The sequence below is a fragment of the Adiantum capillus-veneris genome, chromosome 20, assembly GCF_014529385.1.
Source record: "Adiantum capillus-veneris isolate H3 chromosome 20, ASM1452938v2, whole genome shotgun sequence".
Classification (NCBI taxonomy): domain Eukaryota; kingdom Viridiplantae; phylum Streptophyta; class Polypodiopsida; order Polypodiales; family Pteridaceae; genus Adiantum; species Adiantum capillus-veneris.
The window spans coordinates 60,365,407-60,383,723 of record NC_140950.1 but is presented as its reverse complement, the minus strand read 5'-3'; the positions used below and the strand labels follow the sequence as shown (position 1 = coordinate 60,383,723).

Genomic DNA, 18,317 nt, shown 5'->3' with positions numbered 1-18,317 from the left:
CCAAGTGGCAAGGATTGTCAAAATCATTTTTCATTCCTAACCGAAGAAAATAGGGGCAAACAATAAACTTGAAACTATTCAGATTTTTAGAACATAATTTGAAGCATTTGTTGGCGATTACACTAAATCTTGCTATATTTTGTCGTCTTTTTTCAAGGCAAGTTTTGACTCAAAAGTTTCCCACGCTTAAAGTGTTTTTTATGTGTTAAGTCTTAAACTGTTTTGTAAGCTTCAAATTTTTCTTTTCATACTCACAATTTTCAGTGATAGTGTGGTATTAACTCAAAAAAGAATGTACATTAAGTCTCAAGCCGGGTGTGTGACGTCGTAGGTTTCTTTCAAAGACTTAAAGATTTCTTTCTTTTCAAGTTTTTTGAAGTAGCAGAAGCGGTTATTCTGTGTGTAGACCAAAATGAAACATACTCTAAAGAGTTTCTTTTTGTAAAGATGTGCTCACTGCTTACGCTTTTAGCAAAAATTATCAATCGTAAATGTATATGTAGGTATTGGGACAATCCAAACTTGAAATAGATTTATGTAGAAGCAATTAGAATAGTCTCAATTTGCCACATGGTCATATGGTTTGACCGGGTGTGTTATCTTGAGCTATCCATTCTTACCAAATGGCAATTTGTGTCTCTTTTGACTATTGTTAACTTCTTTTCTATGGAATACAGAACCGACTGGGTAGCATCTCGTTCAGCAAGTGAAGCATACCATATTCAGGAGATTATAAAAGTTGGGTATCTTCTACAGGACAAGAGGAGAAAGTCATTTGAAGAATTGTATGTAGACTTAAGCCACATGCAATTGGATGGGACCAAATGTCTACGGCCATTGGTAGAAATGATGCCATCTCTTTATTGAATTAAAGTGAAATTTCCTTGTAATAGGATATTGGCTATCAAAGATGTAACTTTCTCTTGGACACCAAATGTTGGCGCTCAAGATGTATTTCTTTTGTTTTTAATCAATGTATCTCAAGTGTTTTTATTTTGTATATTTTAAATATATCTTTTGTAGTCACAAAGAGAGTTTGTGGTTCGTAGAAATTTGCCTTTTGATGAGTTTTTAAAGCTTTGCAATTTCGAGCGTTTCGTGCGTGAAGGAGTACGAGCGGAAGTGCGACGCGAGAGAGAGTGCGAGAAGAACAGCACGACGATATGGTGAACTCGCTCTACTGTAATGTGTAGAGCATAGTGAGTTCTTATTAGGTTTTTACAAAAGAATATGTGTACATACCTGGCGGCCCGCCCACTTACCTGGGCGACCACATTAGGCTTTATACCCCAACAACCTCCCACTTAAAGTCCAATGTGGTACTTTAAGTGTGAGAGAAGCTACTATACAAGCTAATATACAAGAGATGTAGAGAAGTGATGTACTACCCTACACCTAACTGCTTGCGAAAATGCGCAAAGCTATCTGAGGGAAGTTCTTTTGTAAGTAGATCAGCAGGATTTTCTGTGGTGTGAACTTTGACAAGCTGAAGTTGCTTATCCTCGAGCATTTCCCTGATGAAATGATACTTCACATCCACATGCTTTGTCTTTGAGTGATAAACTGGATTGCGAGCCAATTGTATAGCACTTTGACTATCACAATATAACACAGGCATCTCTTCTTTGATTCCCAAATCTGTTACTAGTCGATTAAGCCAAATTGATTCTTTGCATGCCTCTGATGCTGCAACATATTCAGCCTCTATAGTAGACTGAGTAACACAATCTTGTAATCTAGAACGCCATGATACTGCTCCACCAGCCAATGTAAAGACATACCCTGACATAGACCTTCGGTTGTCTAAGTCACCTGCATAATCTGAGTCTGTAAAACCCTTTACACTTAGCTCCTGACTCCCATAGCATATACGCATACTCTTTGTAGCTTTCGGGTATCTCAATATTCCTTTCACTGCCTCCCAATGTTTCTTGCCTGGGTTTGACATGTATCGACTTACTACTCCCACTGCAAATGCAATGTCTGGGCGAGTAGCAATCATTGCACACATCAAACTACCCACTGCAGACGCATATGGAATCTTATCCATTTCAGCCTGTTCTTCCTCAGACACAGGACAATCTTGTTTGCTAAGTTTCACATATGGTGGCAATGGAACACTCAGTGCCTTTCCCTTCTCCATATTGAAACGTTGCAAAACCTTGTCAATATACTCTGTTTGAGATAACCAAATCAACTTCTTTGATCTGTCTCTCTCAATGCGCATACCAAGTATATGACTTGCCTCACCCATGTCTTTCATGTCAAATGATTTTGCCATCTTTGACTTCAAAGCTAAAATTTCTTCCAAGTGCTTGCCAGCAATCAACATGTCATCCACATACAAAATAAGGATCAAGCAACTACCATCCTTAGCCTTCTTTGTATATAGACAGTGATCGAACTCACTACGTTTGTAGCCTTGAGAAAGCATAAACTTGTGGAATTTATGGTACCATGCCCTCGGTGATTGTTTTAAGCCATAAAGACTCTTTAACAACTGGCATACCCAATCTTCCTTGCCTTTCTCAACAAACCCTTCTGGCTGCTGCATGTAAATTTCCACATCTAAATCACCATGCAAGAACGCTTTCTTGACATCCATTTGGTGCAACACCAAATCTAATATGGCAACCAATGCAAGAAAGCATCTCAATGTAGTCATCTTGACCACCGGAGAGAAGACTTCATCAAAGTCAATGCCTTGTTCTTGCTTAAAGCCCTTGGCAACAAGCCTTGCTTTGTACTTTGGCTGACTATCATGAGCGGTGATCTTATACCTGTAAACCCATTTACAAGGTAGAGCCTTTTTGCCCTATGGTAATTTAACTAGCTTCCATGTCTTGTTTTTATGCAGAGTTGTCATCTCTGGCTGCATGGCCAATTGCAAATTCCCGGAGTCCTTCATTTGCACTACTTCCTTGTAACATGAAGGCTCATTGCAATCAGTCAACATGACATAGTTCATAGATGGAACAAACCTATCAGGAGGTCACGTGACACGTCCAGATCTATGCACAATAGGTGGCTCAGGCTCAGCCACAACCTGTGGTTCCACTCTATCCTGTCCTTGCTCCTCTTGAGCCTTGACATTTTGTCTTGCACGTGCAGGTCCATCTTCTTGGAAGACAACTCTTCTTATCTCCTCAACCCTCTCTGGTTTAGAATGATATTTGGATTCATTAAAGTGAACATCATTGCTGCGGACAACCTTTCTGGATTCGGGATCCCAAAGTCTATACCCCATCTCACCAGAATTACCATAGCCTAGAAAGATGCACTTTCTACTCTTTGGCTCAAGTTTGTTCCTAAATTCCTTTGGAACGTGAGTATATGCCTCACAACCAAAGACTCTGAGATGCTTGTATGAGGGCATTTTGCCTGACCATACCATCTCTGGCACTGAATCCTTCTACAAAACCTTGCTAGGAGATCTATTTACAAGATGAACAGCTGTTGATACAGCTTCAGCCCAAAACCCATTTGGCAGCTGTGCATTAGACAACATACTTCTGACCTTCTCTTGTATGGTCCTATTCATCCTCTCAGCAACACCATTTTGAGGAGGAGTGTAAGGAGCAGTAAGTTCACGTTTTATACCTTTTGAATCACAAAAGTCCTGAAAGGCCTTTGAAACATACTCTCCACCATTGTCAGTGCGTAAGCATTTAAGCTTCTTGCCACTCTGATTCTCCACAAGTGTCACAAACGTTTTGAAAACACTAAACGCTTCATCCTTGTGCTTGAGAAAGTAAACCCATACTTTCCTCGAGTAATCATCTATAAATGTCATAAAGTAAGAAGCTCCCCCTAAAGATAGGTTAGGCATAGGTCCACACAAATCATTATGAACAAGTGCCAACTGTGTATCTCTTCTACTGCTTCTATGCTTATGTGGCTGCTGTGTTTGCTTACCATACAGACAATGTTCACAGAATTCAAAATCATTAAATGAAAATCCAGGCAAATAACCAGAACGAGACAAGATTTACATTCCCTTCTTGGACATATGTCCTAACCAGCTATGCCACAAAGAAACGTTCGGGTGCTCAATTACATTGATTACATTTTTAGAGACATTTGATACATAAATCATGCAAAGTCCTCCAGACTTTACTCCATGTGCTACTGTCATAGAACCCTTGGATATCTTCCACATGTTCTGTCCAAAAGTGGTGACGTAGCCAGCATCATCAAGTAAACCTGTGCTGATCAAGCTCTTTGTAATTGCGGGAACATGTCTCACATTCTTCAGCGTGAAAGAAGAGTCATTCTGAAACTTCAATTGAACATCTCCAACACCTAAGATCTCACATGTCTGCCCATTGCCTAGCCGAACATGATCTTTAGTGGTCACATAAGAGGTAAACCACTCCTTTTTTGGAGACACATGAAGTGATGCCCCTGAGTCTATAATCCAGTCACTCAGTGCATTTCCATCAGATGCTGTAAGAAGAGCTGAGTCCATTGTATTCTTCAAGAAGTAGATGTCTCCTGACACTAGACTGTCATCCTCTGCAACAGTGTTTGTCACATTTATTTCTTGAATCTTCACTGAGGACTTGTTCTTCTCACCATGGTCTTCAGCTTTCTCTTTGCCTTTTTCTGTTTTCCATTCTCTGCAGTCTCTTTTCATGTGACCCTTCTTGCCACAATGGTAGCATTCTATGTCACTTTTGCCTTTAGCACTGCGGGACTTGCTACGAGACTGATTCCTCTTTCCACCTTTGTACTTTTCTTTGGTCCTTCCCCTGACAACTAAGGATGTTCCTTTGCCTTTGTCCATTGTCTTTCTATTGGTTTCTTCAGTAAGCAGACTTCCTTCTACACCTGCTATGTTCAAACCATCTGGAGGTGCAGAATTACTCAAAGCTGTGCGAAAAGTGTCCCAACTTTTCGGCAATGTGATCAACAGGAACATAGCTCTAACAGGTTCATCAAACTTGACACCTTGAGCTGACAACTAACTATAGATTGTGTTGAATTCATTCAGATGATTGGACATAGGTGTCCCTTTTTTCAGCTTCAAGTCTGCGAAGCTGCACTCTGCTTCTCATAAAGATCACTCAGCTTTAACCATGCTTGATAAGCCGACATCTCGTCTGCTACATTGAAGTAAACGCTTTCTTCCAAAGTCAGCATAATGGTAGAAAGTGCCAATTCATCCATTTCGCTCCATTCATCTTCGTCCATATCTTTTGGTTTTATCCCCTTGAGCTTTATAGGTTTTATCTGCTTCTTTTGTACCAACACGTGCCAAATCTGCTTCTTCCACAATGGGAAATTGGTTCCATCCAGCTTCTTGATATTGTAAAGAGCAGTGTCCTGTGATCCAGCCATAGCTATGCTTCACAGTAGTTTACTTTCCTGGGAAAAATTCGGCAGAGTTTCCCCTATAAACTGACCTCTGAACCAATATCAACCTGTCAAATGAACCAAGAAAGCTTCAGATTCTGCAGAAATTTTGGCAAAGTCTCCTTCGAAAAATGGCTCTGGTGTACTAAAAACAGACCAAAAAAAAAACAACTCAAAAAACATTGTCTCTCTGACACTGTAAGCTGCGGGTAAACATGTCCTGCACCTGTACTATCTCTCACTGTCCTGTCATTGTCCTATAAGCATAGACTGCGACAATGCCTCAACGGAAGTAAAGCAAAGATGCAATCCCAACTGTCTAACTCACAGTCAATACATCCTAGCTGCCTATCTAAGGGTGCTCGAGGGATCGCTCCAAGACCTGTATCACCGAAAGGATCTCAACATTCGAGAATCCCCCAGCTCAATAAAACCTCACTCGACCCTCAACAAAGGCTGCAGTAAATCTGACAGTACATAGACTTCCCACCAAGTCATACATCCACAAATTCTCACTGTATGCTGTAACCGCTGCGGCGGTTGTTTGCTGCGTGACTCACAGCCAGCAAACCCTCAACAGACATACATCATCTTTGACAATACATCCCATGTGGAAGTACCTGCAATGTCAGGATGAAATCTGGAATATCAAGCAGCAAACACAAGCTACCTGATGAACTAGTGGATGTCGCCTACAGTCTGTGTGTAGATGCGCCCGTGTCGTATGTGACACGCCTCCAAGAACTATGAGCCGTCCTTCGATGTGTAGACAGCCACAAATCAACACTCTAGGAGTGCCGATATCCTCAGCACCTGCAGTCGTAGGCTGAAAATCCCAAATTTGCAGAGTCGGATCTGCACCCGCTGAGACCACGTAGTCGAAAATGGCCTGCGCAGACCTTTGTCGAAGCCGAACGGTGGCCGAGATGACCTCAGAATGAAATTTTGACAACACCTATCCCTTTGGGCTCACCCACGAGATTTGGGGCCGTGTCTTTGCCTGTCGAATTTCACTCCAATCTGAGTTGGTGACTCTAGCTTTCTGTAGTGCTGCCCCGAGCCTTGATCTGAGCTCTAATACCAGTTGAAGGAGTACGAGCGGAAGTGCGACGCGAGAGAGTGCGAGAAGAAGAGCACGACGATATGGTGAACTCGCTCTACTGTAATGTGTAGAGCATAGTGAGTTCTTATTAGGTTTTTACAAAAGAATATGTGTACATACCTGGCGGCCCGTCCACTTACCTGGGCGACCACATTGGGCTTTATACCCCAACAATGCGGACACCAAATATGCCAATTGCAAGTGAATATTCAGCTTATACGAGCACAAGTGCAGGAAAAGAGTTTGCAAATGCCATCAAACAGGTCTATTGGGAGAGACTAAAAGGGGAAATTGTTGCTAGTCCCATTTATTCTTTGCAGATTGATGAGAGTACAGATGTAAGCACTCAACAATACAAGATTCTTTATGTTACTTATATGCGAGAGAATGGCAATGGGTGTATATACACGTCATTTGTGGATTTGTTGCATGTCAAAAATGCTGAAGCTGAAAGCCTGTATTCTACCTTGATAGCATTTCTGGACAAAATGAAGTTGCCATTGCATAAAATGATAGGCATTGCAACTGATGGTGCCAGTGTTATGACAGGTGCTAATAATGGTGTGGTTTCGAGATTGAAGAAGGTTGTGCCGCGTGTTGCACATAGGGAGTCTTTAGCTGCAGGTGATGCATTCAAACTATACAAGGAATTCAAATTTGTGAACAAAGTGGCCAGAAAGTTATATGAATGGGCTTCCAGATCCGCAAAGCGACATCTATCATTGGCAGAAGTTGTAAAGGACTTCAATCTTGGTCGTAATGGAAAACTGAAGTTGTTAAAAATGCATGATGTTCAATGGCTCTCAAAAGGGCAAGTTATGATAAGGGTAGTGCGCTTAATGTCGGCTTTATTGACTGTCTTGAAGGCAAAAGAAGCGGACTTGTATGCATACCTCACAAACTACAAAATACAATTCCTTTTACACTTCTTTGCAGATGTCCTTGGAGAGCTCAATGTCTTGAGTTGTAAACTTCAAGAGGATCACATTGATATTTCTGCTATCGGTAACCATTTGAAGGCTTCTATAGAGTCTTTGCAAATGGCTTTTCTAGGGAATGTATTTGGGTGTGAGGCCATGTATACTCAACTTTTTTTGACAAAGGCGATACATCAACATGGCATCATTGATTACATTGATTCCTTAGGAAATTCACATTCTCATCAACTACATCTTGGCCCTATGTGTGACGAGGATGTTCTTGATCCACATGAAACTTTGCACGGGGTGGTGAATAATCTGGCTTACATGGAAATTATGTACATCAAAGGCCTAGTGGATTCATTGTCAAATCGTTTTAAGGTTGATTTTGATCTCTTTGAAGCAGCAAAGTACTTTAGCCCGAAGGATTATGATCAAGACTTGCAGAAACTAGATTTCTTTACGATAAGGTGGCTAGATGTATTGTGCAAACATTTTGGAAAAGGAGCCAACTCTTTCATTAATGAAGAAGAATGCAAAGGAGAACGCAGATCTTTTATCACACGAATTCGTAACTGCTTCAAAGGTAAGAGTATGCATTCAGCTTGGCAAGATTGTTGCAACCATGAAGAATGGAAGGTTTCTTTTCCATGGACCATGAAATTATGGAGAGCTCTGCTTTTACTTCCACTTTCATCAGTTGCCTGTGAAAGAGGCTTCTCATTAGGCTTAGCAATGTTTGTTGGACTCAATACTCCGAAGGCTTCATGTCCTCAAGTTGTATTGTGGGAAGAATGCTTTGATATGTGGAAATATATGAGGAAGTGAAGGATAGCAAGCTTGGAACAAATTGATTGTTACTATGGAATTTTATTTGCTTAGATATTCAGCCAAGCGATATGATTTTGTATCGAGGGCTCTTTTGCATTGTATTGGTATCAAAGGACTTTTAATCTTATTTCAAGGCAGTTTTTATTCTCCAATTTTGTACTTTAATGATAAAAATGAATTCATATCATTATGTCATTGGTTTCATTTGCTCTATTTCTATGTAATTTTAAAAATTTACCAAGTTGTGGTGATCCGTGGACTGTGGTTTGAGAATACGTTGTTTAAATAATGAATTTTGTCAAAGTTATACTAAAAGGATGGTTAAAATGCATGGAAGAGTGTGAGATAAGTGAAATATCAATGTATGGGAGTATACAATAAGTAAAATATTAGTTTTCTTGGAATTTTGATGAAGAAGGGTGCAAAATTTTCCTTTTGTTCATTAGAAGGGCAATTGTAAAATTTTCCTTTCAATGTAGAAGGGCATAAGCTGCACATGCCTGTCATTAGGCATTCGGGGTAGCCCTTCAAATCCTATCACTGCGGGGTAGTGGTGTCGTGTCAATACCTTTCTTGTTCTGTAAACCACGCCTGCTAGATCCTCGTAGAGCACTACGTACTCCTGATCGATATAAATTCTAGTGACAAGAATTCTGGTGGGTTTGATCTTCCTGCTAGTTATTTTCTCTTGTCTTCGCGGCACGGTCTCTCTAACAAACGGTTCTGGTCTTCCTAACACCTCTATTTCCCATGTGGCGGGGACACAAAGGGATTAGTAGAGGCTGATGGTGTCATCATAGGAGGTCAAGTCAAGGGATCAGAGTCATAGATTTAACCCACTAGGGGACCATTTAATGCCTCTAGAGCTCAAATCGGCAGGTCAGTTTTATGGGATTTCTCCACCACAGGGTGGTCACAAGCAGTTTTGGACAAATTCTCACAATAATTCCCACATTGTGACTTACCTCAACATCATGAGCTTATGTGAGGGGGGCACCGCATGCCTAGCTAGGTATGATTGGGGGCAGGGGACCGCCGGCCCGGTGCTGCCCCCAATCGTACCTAGCTAGGCATGCGGTGACTCTCGAGCAGAAGCTCATGATGTTATTCATTGTATGAAAAACACAGGAAAAGACTCCGTTTTCCTACATGAGAAAATTTCTAAATCTTCTTGTGGGTTCCCAATGTCCTGAGGGCCAATACCTTGGTGCTAAAAAGCACATTCACAACAGTGCCGATCTGAGAAACAGAGAGTCGATTTTCTCAGGTTTTCTGCTATGTTTGTGTACCTGCACCTACCTAGCTCTACTTAGCAATTCCAGCATTATAGCCTTAGTAGGTTAGGTCCCTAAGTATTCAAATACATGCGCACACAACAACAAAACATGATTTAACGACCAATTTAAAGCAAAACTCAAAACTTGAAATTTTTGCACTGTTTCCTAAGCTTTTCTACACTAATTCCTAAGCTTGTTGGGAGCTTGGCTCAACCAAAATAAGGGGTTTTACTGGGTCACATACTGGGTCGATTGCCCACTCTATTAATTAATTAACCACATTCGATCCGTTTTGTATCTACAAACTTGAAGCAAAAGCCGTTAAAACGCATTCCCCCGCACCTCCCCTCCCACCTCTGCAGCAAACTGGATCCCTGCATGGCAATGGCGCCCTCGTGCTACCACCACCACCGTGCTCGTTGCGTTGTTGCCCCACAGTTGACATGACATCTCTCTCTCCTTGAACGCTACTCATGAGCCTTGCCTGCAAACTACACGTAACTACCATTCCTGGCTTTGCTACACTCCATGGCTTGCACTACAAGCATGGCTGCTCTCCCTGCACGTTGCCAATCCTACCCTGGTCCGCAGACGAACCAAAAAAAACCACTCCCACAACCCACTCGCTTCACCATGCCTTGGAGATCTCGCAGGGCATGCCAATTTCCGTCCACAGATTGCAGCTCAAGCAACACTGCTTCGGCAACGTCTGCGCCCCATGTCCAGAATGCGAGCAAAAAATCTTGGTCACGCGCCTACATCCCTGCACTGTTTCCGCATCTCTTGCTCGCAGTGACACACGTACGGAGCCTGGAGGCCTGCGTCTCAAAGCAAACTCAAAATATTCAATTGAAAAAACGTGTGTCTACCCTCCACGCATCCTTTCCCACCCTTTTCTAAACCAAAAACCGGAGCATCTCTAGGGATTCCTATCTAAAGAAATGAAAAAAACTTTTGAGGGACATAATACTTGGAAAGTTGAAGAATACCAGAGAAACTGGTGGTGCTTGTCAACATGAGCACAAAAATGTGCTTTCAAGTAAGAGAATATGTCCCTATAATCTTTTTCTCATTTGTTTGGCAAGAATCTCACGGAGATGCCAGTTTAGAATGGAAGCAAAAGAGAGGGTGGAGACGCAGACCAAGGAGATATTGCTTGTTTTTAAATTTTTTTGACATTTGTCAGTGGTCACACTCTTTCTCTTGGGATAGCTTCCCACGATGTTAAAATTCTCCTCCTCTTCTTCTTCTTCTTCTTCTTCTTCTCCTGCACGCGGTTAGAAGCGGCTCTCTCTCCCTGTCTCTCTAACTCTCTCTATCGCACTCTGATTAAGCGATTGTCTCTCTCTGTCGCTCTGATGCTCAAAGTGGACAATGTCCATCTTGTTTTGGTCTGCCAGTGGGCTGAGCTCGGGTCTAGGTCGTGGTCATTCGCTTTTCCTATGTCTGTCTCGCATGGAGGTGCAAGAGCCTAATGCACATGCAGTGTGTCCATGGACTCGTCTCTGCAAGAGCAAAAGGCAAGGTATGGAAGAGCTACGGAAACACAGAGCATCAGAGGAGTGCACGGACAGGAGAGTCATGCATTGTCTCGTCGGCAGATTGATCTCTGTCTCTCTCTCTCTCTCTCTCTCTCTCTCTCTCTCTCTCTCTCTCTCTACAAAGCACCGTGAGGCCCTGCTGCTGCCAGCAAGAGGAGTTTCTTGTGGCAGGACTAGTACTGCTGCTGTTAAAAAGCACCGAAGCCACAGGGCAGCAATTTTGCGAGAGGGCAGAGACGAGCAAAAGCTGTGCAAAGCCACCCACTATAGATCAGAGCTTCAAAGTGGACATCTTAGGTCCGTAGGTCGTGAGGGGGCATGGGAGGATGTTGGGGAACATGTGGATTGGCAATGAGTAGGGGAGGGAGGCACCAACGCAGCGATGGCCGCAAAGGGGAGATCAGGTATGGGGGGTCGATTTGAGAAGGGCGGAAGGAGGTACGGAGCTGCTTGCGAGTCGGGGAAGAGGGCTCGCATGGGAACGGCTCCAACGGGGGCCTTTTTCGCTTGTGAAGCCTGGCAGAGGAATCCCACAAAGATTCGCCTTAAAGTAATGATGTAGACCCAGTATGTAGACACAGAGAGTAGGTCCTCCCAATTTTGAGTTTGGGGCTTATTAGAGGGTATCTAGTGAGATACCCTCAAAAGCAAAAGAAAAGGGCTTTTGGAAAAGTGAGGACACAGACACTTGGGGAGAGATATTTTTGGAAAACCCCAACTTTTTGTTGGTGCACACGGACAATCGTGGCGGGGGTATTTCGATGTAGACTCGAGGATAGAGGGAGAATACCATTTGCGAAGATGTTTTATGAGCGCACATGCATGCATAGGGGGCGAAAAAAGGTACACATGGCAATGATGGCACAGAGAGAGAGAGAGAGAGAGAGAGAGAGAGAGAGAGAGAGAGAGAGAGAGAGAGAGAAAATAGCTCATTGGCGCATGCATGCATGTAGCATGTAGAGAGAGATGGAGAAGTTGCAGTATATAGAGAGAGATAGATAGTGCTTCTCCTCTCGACTATGCAGTTGTTGTAGCAAGAGAGATCGTGTGCGTATCGTGAGGGAAACCATGGAAGGGAGACATGAAGGGGAGTCAGAGGCACGGGTAAGAGGATGCCATAGCGAGCAAGGGGATGTGTGCTTTGCGCAGACCTGTGATGGTGACGGCTCCGGGTCTTTTCCTTTCGAATTAGAAGATTCCTTGGAATCTTATAGATAAATTTTTGACTTTTTTCAGTAGTGCCAGCTAGGGAAAATGATAACTATAAGGTGCCAGTGTGTTCGACCCTGAGTGGGAGCAAGGCTCTCCGACAGAGTAGGAGATGCGTGGGCATGCGAGCCAACACGAGGAGCGAGAGGTGGTGCAAAGTTTTTTTTTAAGGTTTGAAAAAGTGGTATCTCTAAAGATGCCCTCTTGGGTGATATTTTCTTAAAGACAATAATTTACGCACTTTTAATTCTTTAGTGAGAAATTTGAAATTGGATTGCTTTCTCTGAGGCCGATAGTGGCTTTGTTCAAATGCTTAGTTGTAGCCTAAAATGACTGATGAGAGGGCATGTGGAGAGAGAGAGAGAGAGAGAGAGAGAGAGACATGTGTTGAAGCTAGAGCAGTGGACTGGTGGAGAAAGATTTTTTTGTGTGGATGATCTCGCGCAAGCGGAGGCGATGTGCAGGCATGGGTTCGGGAGCTGTTGATGGGAAGCATCGCGATCGTATATGGCTGCACACACACACACACACACACACACACACACACACACAGAGCAGATGGCGCATAGATAGAGGGAATGGCATGGTGGTTTTGTGCTTCAAGTCAGAGCAAGATTGCAGTGTTGTTTTGCTGCAAATTTCCTCGCCATGCCATTCACCTTGAGCAAGCAGATAATAACCAGTGAGGGCCAAGGTGGAGAGGCCCATGCACATCGTAGGTGTGCGTAGGAAGGGCTAGAAAAGGAGAAATACAGAGAGCGAGTAGTTTTGCTTTTGAATTTTAGGATTCCAAGGAATCTAAGAAACTAATTTATTGAGTTTCGTATTTGGACCGAGGAGTAGTAGTAGTAGGTCCTGCCAAATAGAGGGACATTCAATTTAGTATCCTTTAAATGGATATGCTAGGCTCGACGAAAGTAAATGAAACTGTTAAGGTAGCTGACATGGAGCTCTACCCATTATAAAGGCCATCCCCATCATGATTTTCATCTACTAACATAATATGGCGGAAGGGGGAGCCCTTTACACGTGTCGTAAGCTGCGACCTGAAGGCTAAAGTCCAAAACAAAAACAAGCCCTTTTGCATGCGATAAAGAGGGAGAGAGGTCCACGAAGACGACCGGCCGTACCAGTATATCTTATGAATTTCCATTTGACATCATGGTGCCGCTGGTGAGATTTCTAGACTCTCCTCTCCTCCTCAAACTCACTCACCAAGTTTATAAGCATACAAAATTACGTTAAAAAGGGAGGTTTACTTATTTTAGGGGAAAAACCCACCTTTAGGAAGAAAAGGGGTAACTTTATGAACTTGAAACACGTTTTTTGCATAGTTTTTTTTCAATGCCCTTCAAATGCCTCTGATAGCCTTGCAATTCTTCCATGACCTCACTTTGTCGTTATATTGTCTCAATTCTATCTCTCTCTCTCTCTCTCTCTCTCTCTCATGTTTTTCCAATCTTCGTGCCATCTCAGCACTGACTTACCTCAAACATGCACCATCCTGAAGTAGAACCCTAGGCTCTTCGGCAAAAGGCGATGACTTTTCTGATCAACTTATCGCCCGATGGTCAATCCCCCCCCCAAAACACCCCAATGGCTCAATTGCCAACATTGTTTTGACCTTGTTGCTTTTATTCTAGAGAGAAGTGTTAGCAAACTTCAAACATGAGACAACAAAATTGTAAAGGGTCCAATCTAGGACAAAGGTTTACTACTTCAACAATGGGGCCGTGTGTGGACAGTAAGGGGTGCAGGGTCATAAAGACCTCAAAGCCGTGGGATCAACCGTGGAAGGGCCACATGAAGATCTCAAGGATGTTAAAAGTTGGCAAAAACAGGGGCAGGGAATAGTACTCTTTAGCCAAGGAATAGCTAGTGTCCCCCTTGCTTTTTGTCGTATCCCTGGAGTGCACAGCGTGAGGGTCGAACGCACAACCTGGGGTTACATCACTAACACCTCAACCAAGTGAGTTGCGCTCGCTAGATAAGGACATGGTCACGCGAGGCTTAGTTATCAGTTATTGATAACTATGCCAACTATGCACAGATGAAGCATTTAATGAATAACTAAGCCTCTTGCATGGTCACGTGAGGCTTAGTTATTCACTCATCCTCCCAACTATGCCTTGAACTTCACAACTATGTCAAATTCGGCATAGTTACAAAGAGTAGGCTTAGTAAGTCATTTAATGCTCCTTTTTGCGTGTGATCAGGAATGAGGCTTAGTTATTTGTTCAAATAACTGATAACTAAGCCTCGAGTGACCATTGCCTAACATAGACTCTTTGGATGAGAGCAATAAGCCTGGCCCATTATTGGAGGTGAAGACTTTGGTTGACACTTATATGCCTTCAATTGACTTGTACAGGGTTGCACAAGAGCTTTTTCTCCGAGTGTCCTTGAAATGGCAGCTTTTCCCTACAGCTTTTTAAGTGTTGGGGGTTTGAAATTGATTCTCATGTCTGACACTTTGCACATGCAAACAAGATTCTTCAAAAAGTGGCCTTCAACCAAGGCATAACAATAAGTAGCAAACCTACCAATGAGTCATGGCATTATTCAACTCCTTACAGCAAGTGACTCTAATGAGGAAAGACTCAAGAGGAGTGCTGAAATTTGAAGTCTTCCCAGATTACAGGTAATCCTGGGCAGCTAAAGGTGCTAGAGAAATCCTCTAAAATTTCAGGTTTGCAAAGGACTACCACAATTAAATTTTGGTCTTCCCTATGGAAATCCCAACTTTTTGCAAGTTGTCCCTAGATTTCATCGTGAGAAAGATAATTTTTCTTAATTTTTAGAGAAATTACCAGAGATTTTCTATGAGAACCTTAGCTAATGGGCAATTAACTAACAAGAGCTACCTAATTTTTATTGTAGTGAGGAGTTTGAGTTTATTGCAAAGTAGGAGGGAAGACTTATATTTTGCCAGGGTTGCAAGCGGGAAGAGTCAAGACCCTGCTTGCGTACTATACCATATCAAGCGCATCATCCTCGAAAGGTTTGGAAGCTTCATATTCATAGGGCCCAAGCCTCAAGGACACCAACAAAATAATAATTCTAGGTCTTATCACAAGAAGTCTTGAACAAATTCTCACAATATTTCCCACATTGTGACTTACCTCAACATCATGAGCTTCTATGAGGGAGGCGCCGCATACCTAGCTAGGTACGATTGGGGGTAGGGGATTGCCGGCCAGGTGGGGGGGGCGGCGGTCCCCTACCCCCAATTGTACCTAGCTAGGTATGTGGTGCCTCTCGAGCAGAAGCTCATGATGTTATGCATTGTATGAAAAACAATGAGAGACTCCATTTTCCTACATGAGAAAATTTCTAAATCTTCTTGTGTATATATGTTAGACCCTATCAAGTTTCTTTGAGAAACATAATCACCATAGTATAACGGTGGGTTCGATGTACTCTTCTTTGATCTTACCTTGCTAAATTCACGTATTCTTTTAGCAAATAAATTTTTTTAAGAAATAGTTTAACGGTACTTACCAAGATCATAGTTCATATACACATTCGCTCGCCCGCATGTGGCGAAAAATGTATTGGTCTCTTGTCATTCGTCAGTCAAAAGATATTGTATCCCAATTGCATGATATATGAGCAGTTTCTATAAGCTTTGCTCCATTATCGTTTCAAAGTACTTGGAAACACCTCTAAACCTAGTTTTTAGAAATGACTAAACGTTTCCAAGGTCGCTCAAGATATGGTATAGTACGCAAAGATTATCTACCTTGCTATCTGCACAAGATTGCAACCCTAGATCCAACTCATATGCGAGCTCATGAGTTGTCAAATGCACTTTCTTGGTGACCTCCAAGAGAGACCCTAACTGCAAAAGTAAGTGGCCATAATGCCTTGTAAAACAATCTCGTGGACAGTTATGACATGCAGAAGCCCTCCCCGGCCCCACTCCCGATTTTGTGTGTGTGTGTGTGTGTGTGTGTGTGTGTGTGTGTGTGTGTGTGTGTGTACACAATTTAATTTGTGTGCATGTGTATGAAGTTAGGGCTATTTAACAATGCACCTCCGTCTTAAGTTGGCCAATTATATCCACTCTCTCAATCTTCTCCCTCTTTTTCTCTCTTGCATGTGCACATAATGTGCACATTGCGTGCACACACACATACACACAGAGGAAGGAGAAGAAGAAGAAGGGAACCAACAATGACTTCAAGTAAGGCTCATTATCTCATAGTTGGAACACATAATTAATGCAAAAAAGAGAGTGGATCTAGAACTTGAGGATAGAATATCCCTAGGATCTAGAAAGTGGGGCAAACCCCCAATGACGGAAAGGAGACCATGGGATAAGCATGCTAGCATTGGATACATCAAAAATTCCCCTTATAATTGGCCTCTTGGTGGCCAAAGGGCATCTCAATGGGGACGAAGAGAAAATGAATTATCCCCCCCCCCTCCCCCCAAAACAAGTGGTAGATGATAAGGAATGTACCGATTTCACTAGGTGGACCGATGAAACACATAGTCTTACGCAAGAGAATTTTAACTATTTGGATGATGCGGATACATGTTTAGCTTTAAGGCTACCAACCGATCTCTACGACATCCTAATACCTTGATTCCTATGCTAGAGTGATAACTTTACAGGTAAGCAACCACATTTCTATTTTAGGGTTATGTTTAGTTTCTTTCTTTTCCATTACTGTGCCTCCTCGAGATATAGAATTTGTGTTAGTATGTGCGCAGGTAGGATGTTTGGTGTTGCTTCTGACCTCTCATCGTTCCGAGAACGTTGCAACTGATGCGGGTCCAAGTTCATCGACCTTGAGAGATCAACATTCTATTGAGGAGCTGTCATCCACAAAGACACAATACACAATGTATCTAGCTGTAAAAGTTCTTTTAACCTCTTATGGATATTCCTTATTCAGCATTGTTACATTAATGCTTGATGCATATAGTCAAATGTGAATGTCTAAAGTTCGAATTTTAAGCAATCCAATTGATAAGTAATTAGCTAAAACATCGTGCGTGGCTTATTTGAGTTAATGTACGTAGAGTTTTGGTCTTATTTTAGAGACTCTAGGTATGTTTGGGTGACTTTAGGTCAATGCCTGTACTTAATTAGGTGACTTTACCCACAACATTCTCCTTGAGCTGGTAGGTCTTTAGGCAATGGTCACGCGAGGCTTAGTTATCAGTTATTTGAACAGATAACTAAGCCTCATTCTTGGTCACACGCAAAAAGGAGCATTAAATGACTTACTAAGCCTACCCTTTGTAACTATGCTAAATTTGGCATAGTTGTGAAGTTGAACGCATAGTTGGGAGATTGAATGAATAACTAAGCATCGAGTGACCATGCAAAAGGCTTAGTTTTTCATTAAATGCTTTGTCTGTGCATAGTTGGCATAGTTATCAATAACTGATAACTAAGCCTCGCGTGACCATGCCCTTAGATGTGTCTTAGCTTTATAACGGTAGTTTCTCAATAGAGAAAGCAGCTTTGTTTGTTGCCTTTCTATTCGTACTTTCTTGTTTGATTCAAAATGGCACAAACTCTTTCTTGCTTCACTGCAAGAATATGCAAAGTGAAACATACCACACTACCAATATTTAGCAATAAACACAAAAAGCAATAATGTGACAAGAAAATCATGCCTTTGAGGTGACCCTCCACAAAGAAGAACTTCCTTGGGTTTATAGCTACAGCTCGAGGTCACAGGGGCCATGAGCAAAGAACTGTCATTTCTTTACATTTTTTGTTAATTTGCCAAATTACTTGTTTTTTCACACGTCACCTTGTTTTTTCGTGTGTGTCAGTATCACATGGTTTATATCCTCAGTAAGTTGAGATCAAAGATATTTTTTCCATATAAGAAAAAGAATGTTGTGGACTAATTTAGCTAGTATAGTACTAGATATAATCTTAAGGCATCCGATTTACTTAGAGACACTTTAACAGTGTCTCAACTCTTGTTTATTAACTTTCTTGAAAAACAATATTGCCTTTCTTTAAAAAACAAGTCATGCTAAATTCTATGCTTAACAATTGGTGAGTAAGAAATTTTAAATAAACTTATGCTACCCGCCTGTAACTATAGATTGT

General features: G+C 42.1%; 1 protein-coding gene and 1 pseudogene across 1 annotated transcript; both read left to right on the top strand.

Moving 5' to 3' along the window:
• The first annotated feature begins 6,645 nt into the window (after nt 1-6,645).
• On the top strand, nt 6,646-7,279 carry LOC147432586 (uncharacterized; annotated as a pseudogene).
• Nucleotides 7,280-7,704: 425 nt separating this feature from the next.
• On the top strand, nt 7,705-8,205 carry LOC147432585 (uncharacterized). The gene has a single exon (XM_086491667.1). It carries the CDS (start codon nt 7,705-7,707, stop codon nt 8,203-8,205), a length of 501 nt encoding a protein of 166 aa, XP_086347793.1.
• The last annotated feature ends 10,112 nt before the right edge of the window (nt 8,206-18,317 follow it).